Genomic DNA, 24,355 nt, shown 5'->3' with positions numbered 1-24,355 from the left:
GCCCAATTGCCATTAGTTAGGTTTCAAGAGATCCTTAGTTTTTTTCTTTTTCAAATTTTTATTTAAATTCTAGTGGGTTAACAGTACAGTGCAGTATTGGTTTTAAGAGTAGAATTCCATGGTTCATCACTTACATACAACACCCAGTGCTCATCATAACAAGTGCCTTCCTTAATGCCCACCACCCATCTAGCTAATCCCCTACCCACCTCCTTCCATCAACCCGTGGTTTATTATATCTTTAAGAGTTTCTTATGGTTGGGGTGCCTGGGTGGCTCAATCAGTTGAGTGTCCAGCTCTTGGTTTTGGCTCAGGTCATAGTCTTGGGGTCATGGGATCAAGCTCAACTTGAGATTCTCTGCCTCATACACTTCTCAGCCTTTGGGCTAAGATCAAGTGGAGATTCTCTGCCTCTCTTTCTCCTTTTCCACTTCTCATGCACACTCTATTTCTCTCAAATAACTAAATATAATCTTTTTAAAAAGTCTCTTATGGTTTGTTTCCCTATCTCTCTTTTTCCCCCATCCAATATGTTGATCTGTTGTGTTTCTTAAATTCCACATATGAGTGAAGTCATGGTATTTGTCTTCCTTTGAGTGACTTATTTCACTTAGTATAATACACTCTACCTCCATCCAAGTTGTTCCAGATGGCAAGATTTCATTCTCTTTGATGGCTAAGTGTAATATTCCACTGTGTATACACACCACATCATCTTTATCCATTCATTAGTCAGTGGACATCTGGGCTGTTTCCATAGTTTGGCTATTGTTGATAGTGTTGCTATAAAAATTGGAGTGCATGTAACCCTTTGAATCTGTTTTTGTATCCTTTGTGTAAATACCTAGTAGGGCAATTGCTGGGTCATTGGGTAACTCTTTTTAACTATTTGAAAAACCTCCAAGTGAGATTTATTCTTGGGTTCTAGGGGTGGTTCAGTATTCACAAATCAATCAACATGATACACCACATTAGTAATAGAAAGAATAAGGGGGTACCTGGATGGCTCAGTTGGTTAAGTGTCTGACTTCCGATTTTGTCTCAGGTCATGATCTCAGGGTCCTGGGATTGAGCCCTGCATTGGGCTCTGTGCTCGGTGGGGAGTCTGCTTGTCCTTCTCCCTCTGCCCCTCCCCCTGCTTGTGCTCTCTCTCTCAAATAAATAGTATCTTTAAAAAAATAATAGGATCGGGGGCACCTGGGTGGCTCAGTTGGTTGAGCAGCTGTCTTCGGCTCGGGTTGTGATTCCAGCGTCCTGGGGTCGAGTCCCACATCGGGCTCCTTGCTTGGCGGGGAGCCTGCTTCTCCCTCTGTCTCTGCCTGCCTCTCGGTCTGCCTATGCTCGCTCTCTCTCCCTCTCTCTCTCTGACAAATAAAAAAAAAAAAAAAAAAAAACTTAAAAAATATTTAAAAAAAAAAAATAAAAATTAAAAAAAAAAAAAAATAATAGGATAACAACCATGTGGTCCTCTCAATAGATGCAGAAAAAGCATTTGACAATCCACAGTATCTATTCTTGATTAAAAAACCCTCAACAAAGTTATAGCAAAGGGACATACCTCAACATCATGAAGGTCATGTATGAAAGACCCACAGCTAATATTATCCTCAGTGGGGAAGAACTGAGAGCTTTTCCTGGACAGTCAAGAGATCATCTATTTTAAGGCCCCATTAAATGTTGCTTATTCTTTTTTTTTTTTTTAAGATTTTATTTATTTATTTGACAGAGAGAGATCACAAGTAGGCAGAGAGGCAGGCAGAGAGAGAGGAAGGGAAGCAGGCTCGATCTCAGGACCCTGAGATCATGACCTGAGCCGAAGGCAGAGGCTTAACCCACTGAGCCACCCAGGTGCCCCAAATGTTGCTTATTCTTAAGATTATTTCTTCTTCAGCAGGACTTTTCCTTCTCCCCTCTCACCAAATGGAACTAATGCTTTCCATTTCTAGGCTTTCATAGCTTATTGTACTTTGCTAATGATCTTAATTGTAATCTGCTTTAAATTAGAAGTAGTTCTATATATGGCTATTTTTCCCAGGTGGGTTGATGCTGAATTTTCTTGACCTGGCATTATTTCTTTGATGAATCACATCAAGATCTTTCTAAACAGCTGATCTCTTTTTCTCTCTGGCCCAACCTTTCCATGACAGAAGCAAAGTCAGGGGTATTCTTAACTGGAAAGAGTCTCCTGGGTTTGTCTTGGCTAGAATCTATCAGGGGGACATCTAGGTGTCCAATTAACTGTGGACTGGATTGCATAGTGTGGTAATAGCTCTGGAGATTTTTATCCTGATAGTTACTGGAGTGAAAATAACTGGGAAAAAGTACATGCTATGAAAACATTTTTGTTAGTGAATGTTCTTGACAGGTAATGAATAAAAGTAAAACCAGTGAAATGTTATCTACTGAATAGAGTTGACAGTAGGCTTTTGTGTATAATCTTATACATCTTTGTTTGAAAAAGAAATCTCTGATCTCAAAGTTCCATCAGATTGAGAATATTAGCTATTCCTGTTAGTTGTGATATTGTAGGAAAATATTGAGATCTACTGACTATGATTGTCAATGAGTGTCAGGTGAGAAAAGGGATTTAAATATATCACAGGAACTTTTGATTAATGAGCGTTGTCATTAAATACAAAGAATATTTTTTTGAAGATTTTATTTATTTATTTGGCAGAGAGAGATCACAAGTAAGCAGAGCAGTAGGCAGAGGGTGGGGGGAGGGGAGCAGGTTCCCCGCCTAGCAGAGAGCCGGATGGCGGGGCTCCATCCCACGATCCTGGTATCATGACCTGAACTGAAGGCAGAGCCTTAACCCTCTGAGCCACTCAGGTGCCCCAAGAATATTTTTTAAATTGTTAAATCTTAAGACAAAAACAGAAAGGAGTAATTAAAATGGAAAGAGAAGGGCACTTGGTTGGCTCAGTCAGTAGAATATGTGACTCTTGATTTTGGGGTTGTGGGGTCAAGCCCCATGGAGCTTATTTCAAAATGAAATGGAATGAAAATTTTTAAAAAGAGAAGACAGAATTTCATGAAACAAGAAATAAATGGAAAACTAATTTGAAAAGATAACACATATATTACAAAAATATATGTGGAAGAACACATAGAAAAGGAAGAACACATAGAATGTCTATCTTACATGTAAAGATTTTTAAAAGAACATTTATTATACTCTTTTTCTGATTATAACAGTAACACATCTTAATTGAAGATAATTAACAGTTACTGGGGGAAAAACCTCTACTAATGAAAGTTATTGGCTGTGGTCATTTTCAAGTTTGTCAAGTTTTCATATTGAGTCTTTAGGATACTGACTTGATCCTTGTGAAGCAGTAGAGTGGAAACAGTGTATGATTTTAAGTCAGAAGACCTTGGTTGATGCTTGTTTTATCACCTACTGATTCTGTGTGTTCAGATAAATTTAGTTACTTCTCAGAGCCTGTTTCTGTGTCTGTGAAATGAGCAAACCAAGACCTTGCCATCACAGAGTCTATATTTCAATGAAATAAAATAGGCAGTGAACAAATAAGTAAAAGTCTAAATAAAATTAATTTTAGGTAAGGAAAGGTATTATGAGAAAAAATAAAGCAGAGTAAAAAAGAATGGAGTGGCATTGAAGGGGGTGGGTAGTATTTTAGATTAGGTCGATTAAGGAGTACTTCTCTGAGGAGGTGACATTTGAGCAGAGGGCTTGGTGTTGGGTAGAAGAGTCAGCCATTGAAGGTAAAGTGTTGGCTTTTCACTGGAGAGAATAGCAGAATAAGCTAGGTACACAGTTGGTTGTAGGAGAAACTGTAAGTAAATCTGTTTGGGAATGAGGCCAGTGCCAAATCATGGAACTCTTGTAGGCCAAATAAGAAAAGTTTAGACTTTATTCTAAGTTGAGCTCTCCAAGAAGTGGGATCATGTATTATTCATGTTTGGATTATTTTAGTACCTGGCATGTAATAGTTACCCAGTAACTTGATTTATGAATATATGAATTGCACATATAGGGAAGGATATAAGTTGCCATCGTCTTCAAGTTGAGTTTGAGTGAAATAGCCAAGACATAGGTTGGCATCTTTACTTACAGACTCCTTATGGTCTTACTGTGCTTAAATGTAATCAGAGCCTGAATATTAGTGTATATACTACAATGCTTGGCATGATTCTGGATATATGAAAGTATTTAGTGTTTTCTAAATTTGTTGTACAGAATTTGTCATAATGCTGCTTTACTTTAAAATGCAGGTACAAAAAAATGGGACTCTCTGATAATTAAAATGCTAGTAGTTTTTTAACATGATTTAGAGATAACTCTCTAATTTTCTGTAATTTTGCAATAAAAAAATTAGAAATTTAAGTAGTATTTTATTGTGACAGTAATGCATGTTTCTCCCTTCTACTTAATGGGTTTGGGTGTGCTGAGTCTTTTGCTATTTGAAGCTCATTTTATTACTCTTTTCTTGGTGGTGTTGTAGCCTCGAGCTGTGGCAGGCTTTCGAGGGACAGTTCGTTATGCATCAATCAACGCTCATCGAAACAGGGTAGGTATCTGAACTAATCATATCTATATAAGCATGCTGATTACTTGAATGAGATTGACTTTTTTACATCAGATACACAAGTATGGAAGGTGCTTGGGAGCAGAGAGTAAGGTGTTAGTAATACTAATGTACCATAGTATGTATAGTAGATGATAGATGTGTACAGCTACATAAAAAATAAAGTGTATTTGCCAGAGAAGATAATAGCTAAGAATGTGTGTATGTGTGTGTAGGGAACCTTGTGTCCTTAATTAAGTATAAGTATTAACAAATCTGATACAGAATTTTGAAGAAGTAAAACATCTGCATTCTAATCTTAAGAAGAAGTTATTAGGGAATATCATACTTACAATACCTTGAAATATAGGGGTCATCATTTTATCTGTAGTATGCATCTAATCTGTGGTATCCCCTCTCCATTAAACCTTTTCTTTTCATGAAGATCTCAAGTACAAACTACTTTCAAATTTTTCTGGGAAATGATACCTCTTGGGTAAACATTTTAAAGTCTCTCTCTCTCTCTCTCTTTTTTTTTTTTACTTTGCTCCTTTTGTTCTTCTCTGATTTTTTTTTCCCCATTCTGAACCTTAATTATGAGTAGGAAAGTTGGGTATTTTGTGGATTCTTAATCCTTGAACTTCCCTGGTTGGAGGTGAGAAGTTTAACATGTCATTCCCTTATAAAATAAAGAGAAATCTTTTCTTCATCTTACCTTACTCTTGTTCTGTGAAGCCAAAATAATGAAATTTAATGAAAATTTGACTAATGCTAACTATAGTAGGAAGAGTACACTGTGGTCTTATATGTTATGCTCCAGTTAATTTTGTTTCTAATAATGTGATTATAAATTGAAAATAGGAAAAGTATTTTTATCAGTGAATAATGTAGCACTCTGTCAAGCATTTCAGCTCATTTGGTTTGATTCAGTGTTGTATTAATTTGTGGCATCCAATTAGGGTACGTGCCTGGCTGGTTTAGTCAGAAGAGCATGTGACTTGATCTCAGGGTTGTGAGTTTGGGCCCCATGTTGGGTGTAGAGATTACCAAAAAAACAAATAAACTTAGAAAAAAATAAGGCATCTAGTCAGTTATTTTGTCTTGAAAAGAAAGTACTCTTATTTTCCAGATACATTCTTAAAAACCTTTAAACTTACTAAGCTTTTTAATTAATTCTGTTTAAAATTTTGGTCCACATTGGAATGTTTGAAATAGGACACTTTTTCTGAGATAAGCATAAACATTTCCAGAGATCATAATAGCTATATAAGCATTTCCAGAATATCTAGTAGAAAGATAATATATTTTTACTTTTAGAAATATCTACAAATTTAAAAAAAGTAAAAATATACTCCATTTCATTTGTTTTGGATACTTTAATCTTCAACTTTTAACATGAATGATTCCCAGACAGTATAGGACTTTTCAAACTACTTAAACTCTGTTCACTACATTGTTGTCCTACATTTCAGTCCTTTATTAATATTTGTTTTGTCTCAGTAATTTGAAGAAATTCTGTCTTCTGGCTCTGTGGTTGCTATTCAAAGGATCTTTGTACATTGTTATTTTGCATTTAATTTATCCTTGTTCTTCAACATTTTAGGTATCTGCTTTTTGTCTTTGCTGTTCTACAGATAAGTTAGAATGTGCCTACACATGGATTTCTTTATAATTATTCAGTTTGGGATTTGTTGTGCATCCTAAATCTGAACATTCACATCTTTCATAGATTCTGGAAGATTCTCAGACATTTCTTCTTTAAATATTTCCTTTCCCCCCTTTCTTTTTAATACCTCTTTTTTCATATCTCAAATTGATGTATGTTAGATCTTCTTGTTCTGTCTTCCATGCCTCTGAAATTCATTCTCAGATTTTCTCTTGTGTCTCTGTGTTGTGTTCTAGATAATTTCTTAGGATCTGTCTTCCTGTTCATTAATTAATTAATTAATTTTTTTTTTTTTTTTTGCTGTTTTTGATCAGCTTTCTAACCTAGCCATTGAATTTTTAATTTCTCGATGTTCTTTTTGGTCCTTTTTGAAATCAAACTGGTCTTTTTATTTTTTTAGATAGGGTATGGTTCCTATCTTATGACTTTTATTCCATTTTTTGCTTAAGCATTCTTTTAAAAGACTTTATTTATTTGACACAGAGAGACAGAGTGAGGGAGAGAGAGGGAACACAAGCAGGGGGAGTGGGAGAGGGAGAAGCAGGCTCCCCACAGAGCAGGTAGCCTGATGTGGGGCTCAATCCCAGAACCCTGAGATCATGACTTGAGCCAAAGGCAGATGCTTAGTGACTGAGCCACCTAGGCGCCTCTTGCTTAAGCATTTTAAATATTTTAATTTTGTATTCTTTATCCTATAATTCCATATCTGGAATTCTTGGATATCTAATTCTGCTCTATAATTTCTCTTGCCATTAGCTTATGATAGCTTGCTTCTTAATGTATTTTATACTTCTGAATAAGCAGCTTATATTTGGTGGGTCTTAGTCTATAGGACTTCTTTGAGGCCTGAATTTAAAGGTGCTTTTATCTTGAGAGGATTTTCATTTGCATTTGTCATTACTACAGGACAGATTCACCCATAAAAAAATTTCTGGATTTTGTTTCCCAAACCACACAAGTGGTATAAATTTAAACCCCAAATCTGAGTGAAGGACAGGTCTGTCACTGCAAATTTTCAGGGCAATGTGTTTTTTTTTGGAGGGGACAATGTTTTTAATTACTTACTTTATCCTTTTGATAGTGGTTAAATTTTACAGAAAAAATAATTACTGTAGTATAATGTATATACCAGATATAATGTATATACCAGATATATACCAGTAGAGATAGCCCTGAGAGGATCCAAACTGTTTGGTGAGGGCCTAAGAGAAGGTGTCTCAGTTAGAACTCCTGTCTTGTGTAGGCCCAGTGCTTTTACAGCTGTCCCTTTCCTCACTGTTAAAACCCTGGTTGACAAAACCTGTAACAGAGTCCCCTAAATCCAAAGCTTCCCCATCAGCTTGCTTCTCTTGTTTCCAGCTTTCTCTTTAATTTTGGCTCCTCGAATTTGCTTTCTTTATTTATTATTGTGATAAAAAAACATTATCACATTAAATTTACCATGTTAGCCATATTCATTCATTCTCTTTCTTTCTTTCTTTTAGTATAGTTGACACACAGTGTAACAATAGTTTTTGGTGTACAACACAGTGATACAACAACTCTGTATATTATGCTTTGCTCACCAGTGTAGCTGCCATCCACATTAACCATTTTTAAGCTCACAGTTCAGCAGTGTTAAGTATATTCATATTAGTGAGCAACAGAGTTCTAGAACATTTTTCATTTTTTTTAAAACGATTTCATTTATTTACTTGACAGCCAGAGATCACAAGTAGGCAGAGAGGGAGGCAGAGAGAGAGGAAGAGAAGCAGGCTTCCACTGAGCGGAGAGCCCAATGTGGGGCTCGATCCCAGGGCCCTGGGATCATGACCTGAGCAGAAGGCAGAGGCCCAGCCGAAGGCATGACCCACTGAGCCACCCAGGCGCCCCTGGAACTTTTTTCATTTTGCAGCAGTGAAACTCCATACCTGTTAAATGCTAATTCGCCCTTCCCCTTTCCCTCAGCTCTTGGCAACCACTTTCCCTTCTTAATGAACCCATTTATTAATTAACGAGCTGTTAATTACATTTCCAGCATTTCTGGCTTTTGGGTTGTTCTTTGTAGCAAAAAGTATTTTGTTATATCTATTCTGATATGTACATTGTTATAGATAGCTATGTAGATATATTTACCAGAAGATTTTATAGATAGCTATGTAGATATATTTACCAGAAGATTATACCAGAAGAAATTACAATTTTTAAGCCTAATAAGACGAAACACAATGGTTAGTCCTTAGACAATGTAATATACTCAAAAGGAGTAGTTACATAATGTGACTGAATTCTGTTTGGCTTATAAAGGAAATGGGAAGACATGATGACCTTTGGTCCTTATTCTACATGTTGGTGGAGTTTGTGGTTGGTCAGCTGCCTTGGAGAAAAATAAAGGACAAGGTAATTTTGGAAATTTTCTCCCGGGTAGACATAATGGATGAGAATATACTTACATAAAATAACTAAAATTAAGCTAATATTAAAAATCTAATTAATGTTAGGATTTTTTTCTACATACATGAAGAATACTCATTTAAGGATCTGTTAAATCATTGCTTTTTATTTTTTTTTAAGATTTTATTTATTTATTTGACAGACAGATCACAAGTAGGCAGAAAGACAGGCAGAGAGAGAATGGGGAAGCAGGCTTCCTGCTGAGCAGAGAGCCTGATGGGGGGCTCGATCCAAGGAACCTGAGATCATGACCTGAGCCGAAGGCAGCGGCTTAACCCACTGAGCCAACCAGGCGCCCCTAAATCATTGCTTTTAATCGGATTTCTAGCTTTCCCTCAGAGCTTTTCTTTTCCCTAGTTCTCCTTTTTTCTTTTTATAAGTCATGTAAGCTTTTAAATTTTAATTGTTACATTATTTTGTTTAATTTGGAAACTTTAAACAAATGTGTTGATTAAAAAAGTATATACTAGATTGAAGACCAACTCTTTATTTTGGCAGACTGTCCATTCACTGATGCAGAACTCTTGTGTTACCCTTTTGGTTATTCATTACAGTCTTCCCTTCCCCCATAAAGCAATGTACATTAAGCTATTAGTCAGAGCTCAGATCTTGCTTTATACTTAATTACTCACTATCTCATTCTCTAGTACATACCCTTGAGACTGTTACTGAGAGGCTGTTAATGTGTAGCTGCCAAGAGAAATTGACTTTGGTTCCTCTTCTCTTTACTTCCCAGGAGCAAGTAGGTTCTATTAAGGAGAGGTATGACCACAGGCTTATGTTGAAACATCTCCCTCCAGAATTCAGCATCTTTTTGGATCACATCTCCTCTTTGGATTATTTTACAAAACCAGACTACCAGGTAATCATCTTTATGAGTTCTGTGGGTTAATTCTTCTCTCATTTAGTCTTTATCTTCACTTATTTTATATTGTAAATCAGTATGGAAGGTCCCTACAATGATATTTTAATACATCCTGAGAAATGTGGTAAAATTGACTGATGAGGACAATGTTTGTGTGTGTCTGTTTGTGTATCTGTGTGTGTCTTTGTCTGTGTGTTTCCTCCATTCTGGGTGGGCATACTTCATTAGAGTTTTAGGTTTCTTTATTATTGAACAGATTTTACTGTTCCTGCTGTGATTCATTTGGTGTATAGAACTGCTGATGGTCCAAGTTATGTAAATCCTGTAGCTAATTTGTTGATCAGAAGGAAATATCCAGCTGGGTAATGTATCTGTTAAGGGCTTAAGGGCTGTAATATCATATGTTAATATGCTATGGAACAAAGTCAGTGAAGATTATTGGCTCCATTTTATCTGTGGTCAGTGAATCATTTCCTTAGGGTGTCCATTCATAAGGCCTTGAGTAGGTTTACCGCAAATTGCACCCTTAACCCCAACCAACTATATATTTCAGAAGATTCTGTTGCTTTCAGGGAGAAGTTGGAGCTGAATGCAAAATAATTACTACCTCTGAAGACATAAATGAAGCCACACATAGGTTAAAACAGGCATACATCATTTCATTGCACTTTGCACATGTTGCGTTTTTTACAGATTGTGGCAACCTTGCATTGGGCGAGTCCATCAGCACCATTTTTTCCACAGCATTTACTTATTTCATGTTTCTGTGTCACATTTTGATAGTTTATGAAATATTTCAAACTTTTTTGTTATTGTTACATTTGTATAGTGATCTCTAATCAGTGATCTTTGATGTTTACTACTATAATTGTCTTGGGGTGCCATGAACCCTACCCATGTAATGAAAAACTTAATCTATAAATGTTGTGTGCATTCTCACTGCTCCACTGACCAGCCATTTCCCATCTCTCCCTCTTCTTCAGCCTCCTTATCCCTTGAAACACAATAATCTTGAAATTAGGTCAGTTAATAATCCTACAGTGACCTCTAAGTGTTCAAGTGAAAATAAGAGTTTCATGTCTATCACATTAAATCAAAAGCTTTCTAGAAATGATTAAACTTAGTGAGGAAGGCCTGCCAAAAGCCAAGATAGGCTGATAGCTAGGCCTCTTCTGCCTAATAGTTAGTCAAGTTGTGAATGCAAATGGTTAAGTTCTTGAAGGAAATTAGAAATGCTACTCTAGTGAACATATGAGTGATTAGAAAGCAAAACAGCCTTATTGCTGATATGGAGAAAGTTTTAGTGGTCTTTTTTTTTTTTTTAAGATTTTATTTATTTGACAGAGAGAGCTCACAAGAAGGCAGAGAGGCAGGCAGAGAGAGAGAGAGAGAGAGAGAGAAGAGGAAGCAGCAGCTCCCCACTGAGCAGAGAGCCCAATGCAGGGCTTGATCCAAGGACCTTGAGATCAGGACCTGAGCCAAAGGCAGAGAGGCTTAACCCACTGAGCCACCCAGGCACCCCTTTTAGTGGTCTTAATAGAAAATCAGACCAGCCACAGCATTCCCTGAAGCCAAAGACTAATCCAGAACAAGGTCCTGACTCTTGAATTCTGCAAAGGCTGAGAGAGATTAGGAAGTTTCCAAAGAAAAGTTTGAAGCTAGCAGAGGTTGGTTCATGAAGTTTAAGGAAAAGCCTTCATTGTAACACAAAAGTACAAGGTGAGGCAGCAAGTTATCCAGAAGATCTAGCTTCTGAAGGTGGCTGCTACACTAAACAACAGATTTTCGGTGTAGACAAAACAGCCTTCTATTGGAAGAAGAGTCATCTAGGATTTTCATAGCTAGATAGGAGAAGTCAATGCCTGGCTTCAAAGCTTCAAGGGACAGATTGACTCTCTGGTTAGAAGTTACTGTCGCCGGTGACTTGAAGCTGAAACCAGTGATCATTTACCACTCTGAAAATCTTAGGGCCCTTAAAAATTATGCTAAATCTACTCTGCCTGTGCTCTCTAAATGGGACAACAATACCCAGATGACAGCACATCTGTTTACAACATGGTTTACTGAATATTTTAAGCCCACTGTTAGGACCTACTGATCAGAAAAAAAAAAAAAAAAAGATTCCTTTCAAAACATGAGTGCACGCTGACCATGCACCTGGTCACCCAAGAGCTCTGTTGGAGATGTACAATGAGATTAATGTTGTTTTCATGCCTGCTTACCACTACCTCCATTCTGCAGCCATGGGTTAAGATGTCATTTCAACTTTCAAGTCTCACTGTTTAAGAAATAAGAAATTTTGTAAGGCAGTTGCTGCTGTAGATAGTGATTCCTCTGATAACTCTGGGCAAACTAAATTGAAAACTTTCTGGAAAGGATTTACCATTCTAGATGTCATTAAGAACATTAGTGATTCTTGGGAAGAAGTAAAAATATTATCACTAACAGAGGAGTCTGGAAGAACTTCTCAACCTCTTGGATGACTTTGAGGGCTTTAAGACTTCAATGGAAGAACTAACTGGAGATGTGGTGGGAATAGCAGGAGAACTAGAATAAGAAGTAGAGCCTGAAGATATGACTGAGTTGCTGCCAGCTCATGATAAAACTGTAATGGATGACCAGTTGCTTCTATGGCTGAGCAGAGAAAATAGCTTCTTGAGATGGAATCCACTCCTGGGGAAGATGCTCTGAAGATTATTGAAATGACTACAAGTGACTTAGACTATTCCATAAACTTAGCTGATAAAGCTGTGGCAGAGTTTGAGAGGCTTGACTCCAGTTTTGAAAGAAGTTCTGTAGGTAAAATGCTGTCAAACAGTGTCATGTGGAACAGAGAAATCACTTGTGAAAGGAATAGTCAATCACTGTGGCAGAGTCGTTATTGCCTTATCTTAAGAAATTGTTACAGCCACCCCCTTTGTTTACCAGCAACCACCCTGGGTCGTCAGCAGCCATCAGCATTGAGGCAAGACCCTCTAGCAGCAAAAAGATTACACTTAATTAATGAAAGCTGAGGCGATGGTTAGGATCTTTCTTTTTATTTTTTTTTTTAAGATTTTATTTATTTATCAGAGAGACAGAGGGGGAGAGAGCGAGCACAGGCAGACAGAATGGCAGGCAGAGGCAGAGGGAGAAGCAGGCTCCCCGCCGAGCAAGGAGCCCGATGTGGGACTCTATCCCAGGACGCTGGGACCCTGACCCGAGCCGAAGGCAGCCGCTCAACCAACTGAGCCACCCAGGCGTCCCAGATGGTTAGGATCTTTTAGTAATAAAGTATTTTCAATTAAGGCATGTATATTGTTTTCTTAGACATAATACTATTGTACACTTAATACTATTGTTTGTATAGTGTAAACATAATTTTTATATGCACTGGGACACCAAAAAAGTCATTTGACTCACTTTATTGCAATATTTGCCTTATTGTGGTGGTCTGGAACCCAGCCTGTAGTATCTCTGAGCTGTGCCTGTAAAAATGATGTATTAGTTTTTCATTTTTACCTGCAAAGTACAACACATAGACTTTACTATTAAAGAAAGTTTTACATTCTATAACATTGTCAGTTTGCCCAGTCAAAAGACCATCAAAGCACAGTGAACTTATTCATATATATTAACTATTTCTGTGCGAAATGGCTGCTTTTGTGTAAATATAAACAGGATATAAAGCAGAGAGACAGCATATAGTCTTGGGTCCTTAGAGACCTTAAGTAGGTGAGCTTATCACCTTCTTTCCTATGTGGCAATTTGTGTTAATAACTAGAGACTTATAAATGGAGAAAATACAAGGTGTTCTGGAGCGTGTTCTTATATTTACATTTCATAGGTATTTCTGAAATGCACCGAGCTCATATTCCTTAAAATAATGAAATGAAACCTATAATACTAGATTCAGGAAGAGCTGGAAAATGTTCCAACTTTCCCACCTTAGGTACAAAAATCTTTTTGTTGATCGAGTTTGCACAGGAGTAGAAGAGTTGAGCAAATAGAAATTTTTTTTTCACATTCACCACTTAGTTATGTCTATAATCTAAAGAAGACTATTGTGAGGGGTGCCTGGGTGGCTGAGTCAGTTAGGTTTCTGCTTTTGGCTCAGGTTATGCTCCTAGGGTCCTGGGATCAAGTCCTGCATTGGGCTCCCTGCTCAGTGGGGAGTTTGCTTCTCCCTCTGCCTGCTGCTCCCCATGCTTGTGCTCTCCCTCTCTCTCTCTGTCAAATAAATAAATAAAACCTTAAAAAAAAAATAAGTTGCACATGGCTAATACCTCATCCAGTAGCCTGCTATTGCTTGCTCTGACAGCAGATGTAGAGAGAGGAGCTGTTTTGCTCTTTACCAGGAATCTTTTATTCATGTCTCAATTAGAATAATGGATGACACTTGCTTTTGGAAAGTGTTATGGTGTTTTGGGAAATGATATCCAAGTTTATCGGTACTTTGTATTTATGTACAAGGGTGTCTTCCCAGCTGGCTTTTAAGTCCTGGAAGTATAACCATGTCTTCTTTTTTTTATCCCACACTGTCCTTGCACTGTGCCTGGCACCTAAATTTTCAACAAATGTTAGGAAAATTGAACTGAATCCTAGTTTGCCTAACAGTCTCCTACTAAGGAAATCTAAGAAAAATCAATTTGTCAGTGCATGAATACTGTTTTCTATCTGTTAAACTAAACTAGGTGAAGCTATCAGAATTATAGCCGAGATTGAAACAGAAATCTTATTACGAAAACGTTTTTATTATTAGATTCTGAAACAGTATAGCAACCGTAAGAGAAAAAAAGATGCTGGGCCATGAATCTCCTCAGGTCAATAAAATTCTATGGATTTATACACATCCACACGGAGACACACACATACGCACATGAGGGCATGTAAAACTGGTGAAATTTGATAAGCTCTGTGGATTGTACCCATGTCACGTTCCTGGTTTTGATACTGTAGTCTAGCTGTCCAAGGTGTTACTATTGGAGCACACCGGGTGAAGAGGACTTCTCTGTACTATTTTTTTTTTTAAAGATTTTATTTATTTATTTGACAGAGAGAGATCACAAGTAGGCAGAGAGGCAGGCAGAGAGAGAGAGAGGGAAGCAGGCTCCCTGCTGAGCAGAGAGCCCGACGTGGGACTCGATCCCAGGACCCTGAGATCATGACCTGAGCCGAAGGCAATGGCTTAACCCACTGAGCCACCCAGGCGCCCTCTCTGTACTATTTTTGTAATTTTCTATGAATCTTTATTTTAGATTAAAAGTAAAAAAAAAAGAAAAAGCTAGACCAACAGTTTCAGAAATGTAGGTAGTGATTAGAAACATTCAGTTCTGTTGTGGCGACCTTATAATTTAAACAATCCTTTTTAAAGTGTTTTGAGAAAGGCACATGTCTCTGAAGAGTGTGTAGGAAGATCTTAACCTTGAATTCCACCTGTAGACTACACTGGTAGGTGACACAGTTACTAGTTAATAGGAAACTAAGATAGCATCAGATTGGATAAAGAAGAACCCTTGGTTGCCTTTGCACATTATTGTCACAGTAAGGATACCCAGCAGTGGCACAGTAGTAGTGGGGTAGTGTTATTATTCCCATTTTATGGAGATTTAGTTTAGACCCGTTGCCTGGGAAAACTCGTGCTGCTGGAAGTGGTGCCTGAACCCAATTTCTGGATCATTCAAAAAAGCCGAAGCTCTGTTTGTTTTTCACCATCTTGACTTCTTTGGAGAGGTGGCCACAAATAGAGCAGCCACTGTGAAATAAATACTAACATGACTGGTTCATAAAAATGCAGAGAAAGAACTAAAAAGTTATATGAAGAATTATTTGAAATCTTTGTCAGCAATTAGTAGAATCATGTGATCCTGACATAAGAACATAAAAGTATCTTTATTAGAGTGTCCCAGTTATGTTAAGCGTTGTTTAGCAAGTTGAGAAGACTAATAAAACCCATAAATATCCACAATGGTGGGAGCCTGAAACTAAAATGTGTCAAGCAGCCAGTTCATACAGTGTGCCACAACATTGCTGAAATCAGAGGATACAATAGAGAGGAAATCCACAGCTGACCAAGCTTCTTATTAATCCTGTTAATCTCTTTCTAGTTTTAGGAATGGGACTTTAAACAGAGGTTACATCAGAATGCAGCAGGCTTGCCTCTTGCTTCAGAGGACTTAGCTGTTTTAGGATTCCCCTGACTCTGATGACACTGGAGTTAAATTTCTCAGAAGGCATAGCTGGGCTGTTAGGGAAACAAAACAATCAGAGTTTGAGCTAGAAACAAGGGGAAACCTCCCATAAATTAGAGGGCCAGGGAGTGTCTCTCTGTTTCTTTTGTTCTGTGCCTTCCATATTTCTGCCTTCTGCTGCTGGTCTCCTTTACCACCATCTTAGTAACAAACTTTTTTTTATCTGAGGCCCAGCGGCTTATGCTACAATTTCTAAGACATACGCTAATACTATGGTAAATGTAAGAAAATAATTCATAGTAAAAGGACATCTGGCATATAAACTGCTTAGGATCATTCCCTTGGCAGTCCAGTCTGGGCAGTGCATTTAGTGGCAGCAGTCTAAGTGCTCACACAGCAAGGCAGGTGCTGCCTCCTGGGTAGGGACTCGTCCTTCAGGAGGCATGCAGCCCACTCTGCAAGAACCTCCATTTCCAGAGTCAGGAGAGAGGACTTCAAGATCTGCGACTTTTATCCCCATATGCTGGGTCTTAATCCATCCTCCTTTCTTGTGTGTTTTCTGTAGCCCTCTAACTTTGACAATTTAGGGAAATCTATGCTATAATATAGGTAACTTAAATCAACAAAAATATGACCAGAACAGAAATTCCCAGGTTTTGTAACCATGCCTTTTCCAATTCCTTTGATCTTTTTAGTTTCCTTTTCTCCATTTTTTTTTTTTTTCCGGGAATCTTGCAATAGATATTCTCACAAGTGTTTGTTCTCAAAATGTTTTTAGAGTCACTAAAGGTTCTGCACTTATAATTCTTACATAGGTTCCCTGCCATCATCACCAGGCAATTCTCTGGGCACCAGCTGGGTTTCCTGCAATTCAACTCACTTTTGACACTATCCATCCAGAGATAAATGGCATCAAATTCCACAGGTTAAGGACTCAATCCCAGAAAACCACCCTCCGCTTCAGATTTCGATCCCAAGTCCTGGTTGTCACCTGTACTTCTGACTGACCTATCACTATAATTCAGAGGTCCCTACAACCCCTTCTTTGGGTTTGATTAACTTCCTAGAAGAGCACTCAGGACTTGAGAAACCAGTTTTCTCACCAGATTACTGGTTCATTACAAAGGGTATAATTTCAAAACAGCCAGATGGAGAAGACGCATAGGGCAAGGTATGAGGAAAGGGTTTGGAGCCTCCAAGCCCTCTCCGAGGGCATCACTCTCAGCACCTCCATTATGTTCACCAACCAGGAGCTCTCCAAAACCCATCCTTTTGGGGTTTTGTGGCGGCTTCTTTATGTAGGCACAGTTGATTAAATCATTCGCCATTGGTGATTGATTAATCTTCTAGCCCCTCTCCTCTTTAATGGATGCCATGGGATAGGAAAGTTTCAACTCGCTAATCACAGGGTTGGTTCCTCTGGTAACCAGCCCCTATCCATAGGTGCTTTCCAAAAGTCACCGTATTAACAAAAACTCAGTGGTGGTGGAAAGGGGCTTGTTACGGATAAAAAGCGAGCCATTTTACCTTTATGGCTCTGACATGGTTTCGGGAACTTGGGACTACAGATCAACTATTATAATAAAAGATACTCCTATTCTTTTCTCTCAGGAAATTTTAAGCGCTTGGGGACCTGTGACCCAGCAACTGTGGACAAATACCAAATATATATAAAAAATATATTTTGGTTATGCAGTTGACCAAACTTATTTCTTATAAATCAAAATACTGCATTCATATATAAGCTACTGTGTTAGATATTAGGATGAACAAGATCAGACAAGTGCCAGCCTCTCGTAGCTTCCAGTCTCGGTAAAAGAGAGAAACCAAATAAATAATCAGAAATAACTTTTACAATTTACAATTGATAGCATTTGGCCATCTTGTTCAGATGTTCTCTTCGGTAAGCCTCTGAAACTACACACACTTGGTTTTTCTGTCTCACTAGCCACTTCTCCTTGCTTTGCTTTAGTAAGTCTTCTTTCTAACTAAATGTTGGAGTGCCTTAGACCTTTGCCCTTGGACCTCTTTGCTACCTACTCTCCTTAGGTGATATCCAGTCCTATTGCTTTAAATAATACCTATTCATGTCTATATGCTGATGACTCTCAAGTTTGTAGTATACCCTTTTCTCCCTAAACTCCCTAAAAACTCTCAGTGTCCTAGTCCTCAAACTCTCTGCTTTCCATTTCAGTAAATGACACCACCATTTATTACCCAATGGCTCAGGACAGAAATCTAAATTATTATTTATTCTTGGATACTAATAGGGTAAGAGAAATGATGAGGAGAGAATGAAGCTATAATCATAAAATTAAAAATCAGTAACAGTAGAGGGCAGTTTTTGTGAGATCATTATCTACATCACATCAGAGTTTGGAATTAATTTTATTTTTTTATTATGCTATGTTAGTCACCATACAGTACATCATTAGTTTTTGATAATAGTGTTCCTTGATTCATTGTTTGTGTATAACACCCAGTGTTCCATGCAATATGAATTTTGGAATTTGAAGGCAAGAAAATGAGGGGGCACCTGGCTGGCTCAGTCTTAGAGCATGCAACTCTTGATTTTGGGGTTGTGAGTTCAAGCCCCATGTTAGGTGGAGAGATTACTTTAAAAAAATCTTTTAAAAAAAGACAAAAAATGAAATATTTAATATAAACCAAATAAAGTGGCAGAGTTCTTTGTGATAATATGTACATACACCCATACTACATACAGCTGAAGAATTTTTCAATCCCCTCAGAACTGTAAGAAAGCCCAATGAACTTCTATAGACCCCTTAATCTAGATATAACAGCTGTTAACATTGCTCACTTATTTAAGCCGAACCATATAAAAATAACTCCTTTTTGACAAAAAAAATTATTAAATGGTTAAAACTGAATACATATCTTTCACATACAACACAAACTTCCTTTTTTTTTTTTAAGATTTTATTTATTTATTTGACATCAGAGACTACAAGTAGGCAGAGAGGCAGGCAGAGAGAGAGAAGGAAGCAGGCTCTCTGAGGAGCAGAGAGTCCGATGTGGGGCTTGATCCCAGGACCCTGAGATCGTGACCTGAGCCGAAGGCAGAGGCTTTAACCCACTGAGCCACCCAGGCGCCCCCAACACAAACTTCCTTTTCCACACCATCTGAAAGTAGGTTTTAGATAAGATGCTTCATCATATATCTTATAAAAACAAAGATATTCTCCTATATAACTACAAACCAGTACCTCAGCTGAGAAAAATCAGTATTAATTCAATATCATCATCCACATATAGTCCTTTTTCAAATTCCCCTATTTGTACCATCTGGGGTTTTTTTTAAATCCCCTACAAAACTACTTTGTGAACATGGCAGCTTTCTCTTAAAGAATAAAATGACAATGCTGATTATTACCTTACTCTAGTTTTTTTCTTTATGGTATAGCTTCTGACATCCGTGTTTGACAATAGCATCAAGACCTTTGGAGTAATTGAGAGTGATCCTTTTGACTGGGAGAAGACTGGAACAGATGGCTCCCTGACCACTACTACTACTTCTACCACCCCTCAGCTGCACACCCGCCTGACCCCCGCGGCCATCGGGTATGTCCCATGCAGATTATTTAGCAGTGGATTTCTTAGGTGCACTGTGTTCGTAGAGACTTCTGTTATTTCCTCCAGATCCTTCAGATGACAAAGTGCTGAGACAGAGGAGAAAGCCTATGAATTTCTTTGCATTAACATTGCTTTTATATATGTCTTTGTTCACATTTTCTTTTCTTAGAAAGTATTTATAGATCATACTTTGAAATGGGAGCTTCAAACTTGTATGATTTCTTGATGTCAGATTTACAGTGGCTTTTCAAAATGAGAAGGAATTGTTTGCATTTACTTTTTTTTTTTTAAGATTTATTTACTTGAGAGAGAGAGCCAGGGGAGGGGTAGACAGATAGAGATAGACAGAATCCCAAGTGGACTGCCCACTGAGCCCATAGCAGGGCTCTATCCCATGACCCTGAGAGCATGACCTGAGCTGAAAATTAAGAGTCAAGTGCTTAACCAACTGAGCTACCCAGGCATCCCAGTTTGCATTTACTTCTAAAGAATATATGGGACCTGGAAAGAATGAGCCACAGTTGCACCTAACTGTACTGTGTTTAAGTTTAATATGAACAAAAAATGTAGCTTGTTCTCTATGAAAGTGATTTAGTTTACAAAGTATATTAGGAACAGATTATGATGTATTTCTATCATCTTGTGTTTGTTTTCTTCTCTTCATGCATTAAATACAGTTGCTTTTGTTTGTTATTAAATAGATGGGGGGGGTCGTTCTCCACCCCCCCCCCATCTGTTTTTACCTGCTCTGGTTGCTTTAAAATGTTTGGGTAACAAAGAAAAAAAGTAATTAGGGAAAAATCATCTTATAATTGGGGAAGTTTATCACTAATCCATTGTTTGATTTTATATTAAAAATTGGGATCACTAGAGCTTATTGAATCAGAGAAGCTTACATGGACTTGTTTAACTAGGTATGATATCCTTGATTAGCTAGTCTAAGAGTTCTTAAGTGAGGGGCCCTGACTAGCTAGATTAGAATCATCACAAAGATTTGTTTAAAGTACTCGTTAAAATAAATAAATAAAATCTTTTAAAAAACAAACAAACACATGAGATACTCCTAACACTAGCTGAGTGAATCATCCAACACTAAGTACATACTAGCAACAGAGCTAGAGCCTTTCTAAAATTTTGATTCTTGTTTTCATACCTTTGTTCTCCTTCTCCTTTGATTGTTGTTAGAAGTAGGTGAGTCTCAAACTTGTAGAAATCCAGATGATAAGGAGTTCAGGGTAACTGAAGTCAGTGAAGACAGTTTAAGTTCCCATCTCCCAATTTTTTCTCCTAAAATAAAGCAATAATGAGAAAGAAGAAGTAAAACTATGCAAAAACCACATCCTCAACATAATTTGAAGATAAAGGATACCTAGCCTAAACTCCAAAATAAGTAAAAAGAGAAACCAAAACCACCAACTCTCTCGCGCTCCCGCCTCACTCAACTCTTCCCCAAGGCTTTAAAAGGCAGATCAATAAAAACCGTGCAGAGGAAGAGAATTTGAAATAGGACTTAAGGTTGATTTTAAGCCAACACCAGAAAAACTAATCCCATCCTACAAATGTAATTACTAGAAAGTGTTCAGGTAGACAGAGAGGTAAAAATAGGCATGATTCAAAACATACAGCTTATGGAAGAAAGAAAGAAGAAAAAAGGAAGGAGAAAATGCCTTTTATCAGTTGAGCAGTGAAGGAAAAAACATTTATGTTTTGGATCCAATCAGGAGAGAGAAACTGCATAGTAATTTGAACAGGGGAAGATGATACAAGGAATTAGTAGCTATAATACAGAACTGGAGTAATGTGGGATAGACTAATAGGAAGAAGAGAAGACAGGAATAGCAAATACCAAGTAAAGCTCCTACTTTAGGGGCTGAGATTAAGCATCCCAAGACAGAGCCCCACCAGCCCCAGGGCTGAGTCCTGACCTTGTTGGAGAGCATATGTCTGTTGCTTACTGGATGGCGGGGAAGTCACTCTGATGCCTGGTAGAATTTGCTGAAAATCTGCCCTCTGGAACTTAATGGAAATCTATTCTCTGGGGTGGCAGAGAAGGCTATTTACTTTCTTCTAGATAGTGGGAATTGCTCAGGGAAGCTGTTGGTTGCTGCGGTCTTTGTGCTGCAAGAGACAGGTGCTGAAGATGCTGGGATGTGGCAGAATCCTTGTGCCAGGGAGAGCCACACGCACTGGAGAGACTACCCAAGCGGCACGCTGGAACCCACAGCAGAGCACTCTCCTCCTGCAGTGTCTCTCCAGTGCCCTCTACTGACAGAGCTCCAGGGCTAGCTAGCAAAGGAAAATAGCTAAAGGGCTCAGATCTACTTTCATAGAACTGGCAAAAAAGATGAATTTCAAGTTGAAGGCAGTACATCAATAATCACAGAAGGGCAAAGGGGAAGTAAAATTTAACAGCCTACAAAAGGGAGAACTATGAAATCAGAGGATACTATGTCTCTCTGACCATCAAAATCCCCTAAATTGTTTGGACTTTGCCACATTGACAGAAGAGGGCACTAATTAAACTTTGAATCTCATGAAATACTCTAATACCACAAAAATGAACAGATTTGAAGTGAAAGATTTCAAAGATCCATACAGTGTTACTGAAAAAAATCAGAAGAGAAAATCTAATTCATGCTAAGGAAATTTCCCCTCAGAGAAGTAGCCATAAAGAAGAAGAAAACTATAAAATAAACCCCAAATGGAAGCAAATATACTTGTGCATTCAAAGATAAAGACAACTACCTTGAATCAGAAAGTTAAAAACTAAGAACAGAAATAGACCACAAGGTAGAGGGGGATGGGAGAAAAAGGAAAAGGAGAAGAGAGAGGAATAAATGAGAGTTGATTGAGGTCAGGAAAGAAATGGAAGAAAAAGATGTCTTAGAAGTGAAAAAATTATAAAGTTGCACAAAGGAGAGTAGACGCAAATGAAAATTTAATTAAGGGCATTGAATAAAGGCAGAAGGGGGAAAAAAGTCCTAAGAGAATGTAGAAGGACTAAAGGGGTGCCTGGGTGGCCCAGTCCTTTAAGTGTGTAACTCTTGATTTCAACTCAGGTCATGATCTCTGGGTGGTGAGATTGAGCCCTGTATCCACCTCCACACTTAGTGTGAAGTCTGCTTAAGATTCTCTCTCACCAGGGCACCTGGGTGGCTCAGAGGGTTAAGCCTCTGCCTTCAGCTCAGGTCATGATCTCAGGGTCCTGGGATCGAGCCCGGAATAGGGCTCTCTGCTCAGCGGGGAGCCTTGCTTTCCCCTTTCTCTCTGTCTGCCTCTCTGCCTGCTTGTGATCTCTCTCTCTCTCTCTCTCTCTCTCAAATAAATAAATAAATAAATAAAACCTTTAAAAAAAAAAGAAGTTTCTCTCTCACCTTCTACCCCTTCTCCCCCCAACAACAACAACAACAAAAACATTTAAAAGGACTAGAGAGAAAGTAGTGCAAATGGAATGCAGACAAGGGATAGCACTTGTTCGAGTCCCTAAAGGACAATACCACTGAAACCTGAGAAACTCAGTGGCAAGGTGAAATAAGAAAGTGGGACCAAGAGCATTTTTTTTTTAAAGATTTTTACTTACTTATTTAACAGAGACACAGTGAGAGAGGAAACACAAGCAGGAGGAGTGGGAGGGGAGGAAGCAGGCTTCCTGTGGGACTTGATCCCAGGACCCTGGGATCATGACCCGAGCCCAATGTGGGACTTGATCCCAGGACCCTGGGATCATGACCCAAGCCGAAGGCAGACGCTTAACTGACTAAGCCACCCAGGTGCCCCTTTAATACGGTGTTTATTAATATTTAGTCCTGAGAATCCCGTAAGTCACTTTTAGGAAGCAAAAATTACAGAGGATCCAGGGAGACATAGCTAGAAACACACGAGTAATTGGAGATCCTAATATGTAACTCAGTACAAGACAGATCAAGTGAACAAAGAATAAGAAATAGACTAAGAATAGGATCAATAAGATAGATCTTTAACTCTATACCCTGATAATAGAGCTTGTGCCTTCTGCTCAAGTGCCTCTGGAACATTAATAAAAATTGATCAGTTATTAGGTCATCAGGAAAGCATATAAGTAGACCCATAAAACACCAGTATTATACTATCTGATCACACTACAGTAGAACTAGACATTTCCAACAAGAACAAAAATGTCAAAAGCCCATCCTTCTGGAAACTTAGAAACCTATCAAAGTACTCTTTTTTTTTTTAAACATTTAAAGCTAAACATTTAAAGAGGGAGATTCTTGGTATTAAATAAGGAGCTACATATTGTCAGTATGTCCTATTACTGATTGTATTAATGTTGTTAATCGGGCTAGAATGATATTAGCTAGGTTTCTCCGCTGTGAAGTTACTATTTTCACTTTGTAAGAAGTATTTTGTGGGAAGATACTTTGAGACAATTCGAATAAACTTGTTCTTCATCGTAGTTTTGCCCACAAGTTTAAGAGTCTGCCTGTGAATCTACCTGAAAAGTATAAGGCCTACAGGTCTAGCATTTAAGAAGTGGATGAATTTGCTGACCTTGGAATTAAAATACTGATTCTTTTTTTTTTTTTACATTTTTTTAATATAATTTTTTATTTTTTATAAACATGTATTTTTATCCCCAGTGGTACAGGTCTGTGAATCACCAGGTTTACACAATTCACAGCACTCACCAAAGCACATACCCTCCCCAATGTCCATAATACCACCCCCTTCTCCCAAACCCCCTCCCCCCAGCAACCCTCAGTTTGTTTTGTGAGATTAAGAGTCACTTATGGTTTGTCTCCCTCCCAATCCCATCTTCTTTCATTTATTCTTCTCCTACCCACTTGAGCCCCCATGTTGCAACACCACTTCCTCATATCAGGGGGATCATATGATAGTTGTCTTTCTCCGCCTGACTTATTTCGCTAAGCATGATACGCTCTAGTTCCATCCATGTTGTCGCAAATGGCAAGATTTCATTTCTTTTGATGGCTGCATAGTATTCCATTGTGTATATATACCACATCTTCTTGATCCATTCATCTGTTGATGGACATCTAGGTTCTTTCCATAGTTTGGCTATTGTGGACATTGCTGCTATAAACATTCGAGTACA

At 38.2% G+C, this 24,355-nt stretch overlaps 1 protein-coding gene across 3 annotated transcripts in view; it reads left to right on the top strand.

The window, feature by feature from the left end:
- Positions 1-24,355, top strand: part of TTBK2 (tau tubulin kinase 2) — a 177,258-nt gene that overhangs the window by 113,374 nt on the left and 39,529 nt on the right. For all 3 annotated transcript variants that reach the window (XM_004751215.3, XM_004751213.2, XM_004751214.2), the window contains 4 exons: positions 4,470-4,535; positions 8,485-8,577; positions 9,368-9,493; positions 19,091-19,248. In XM_004751215.3, coding sequence (XP_004751272.1) covers positions 4,470-4,535; positions 8,485-8,577; positions 9,368-9,493; positions 19,091-19,248 — 443 coding nt within the window. The remainder of the gene's footprint in view (positions 1-4,469; positions 4,536-8,484; positions 8,578-9,367; positions 9,494-19,090; positions 19,249-24,355) is intronic.

The sequence above is a fragment of the Mustela putorius genome, unplaced genomic scaffold, assembly GCF_011764305.1.
Source record: "Mustela putorius furo isolate JIRA1106 unplaced genomic scaffold, ASM1176430v1.1 tig00003898_pilon_pilon_pilon, whole genome shotgun sequence".
NCBI classification, from domain to species: Eukaryota; Metazoa; Chordata; class Mammalia; order Carnivora; family Mustelidae; genus Mustela; species Mustela putorius.
This window is presented reverse-complemented; position numbering and strand designations above follow the sequence as displayed.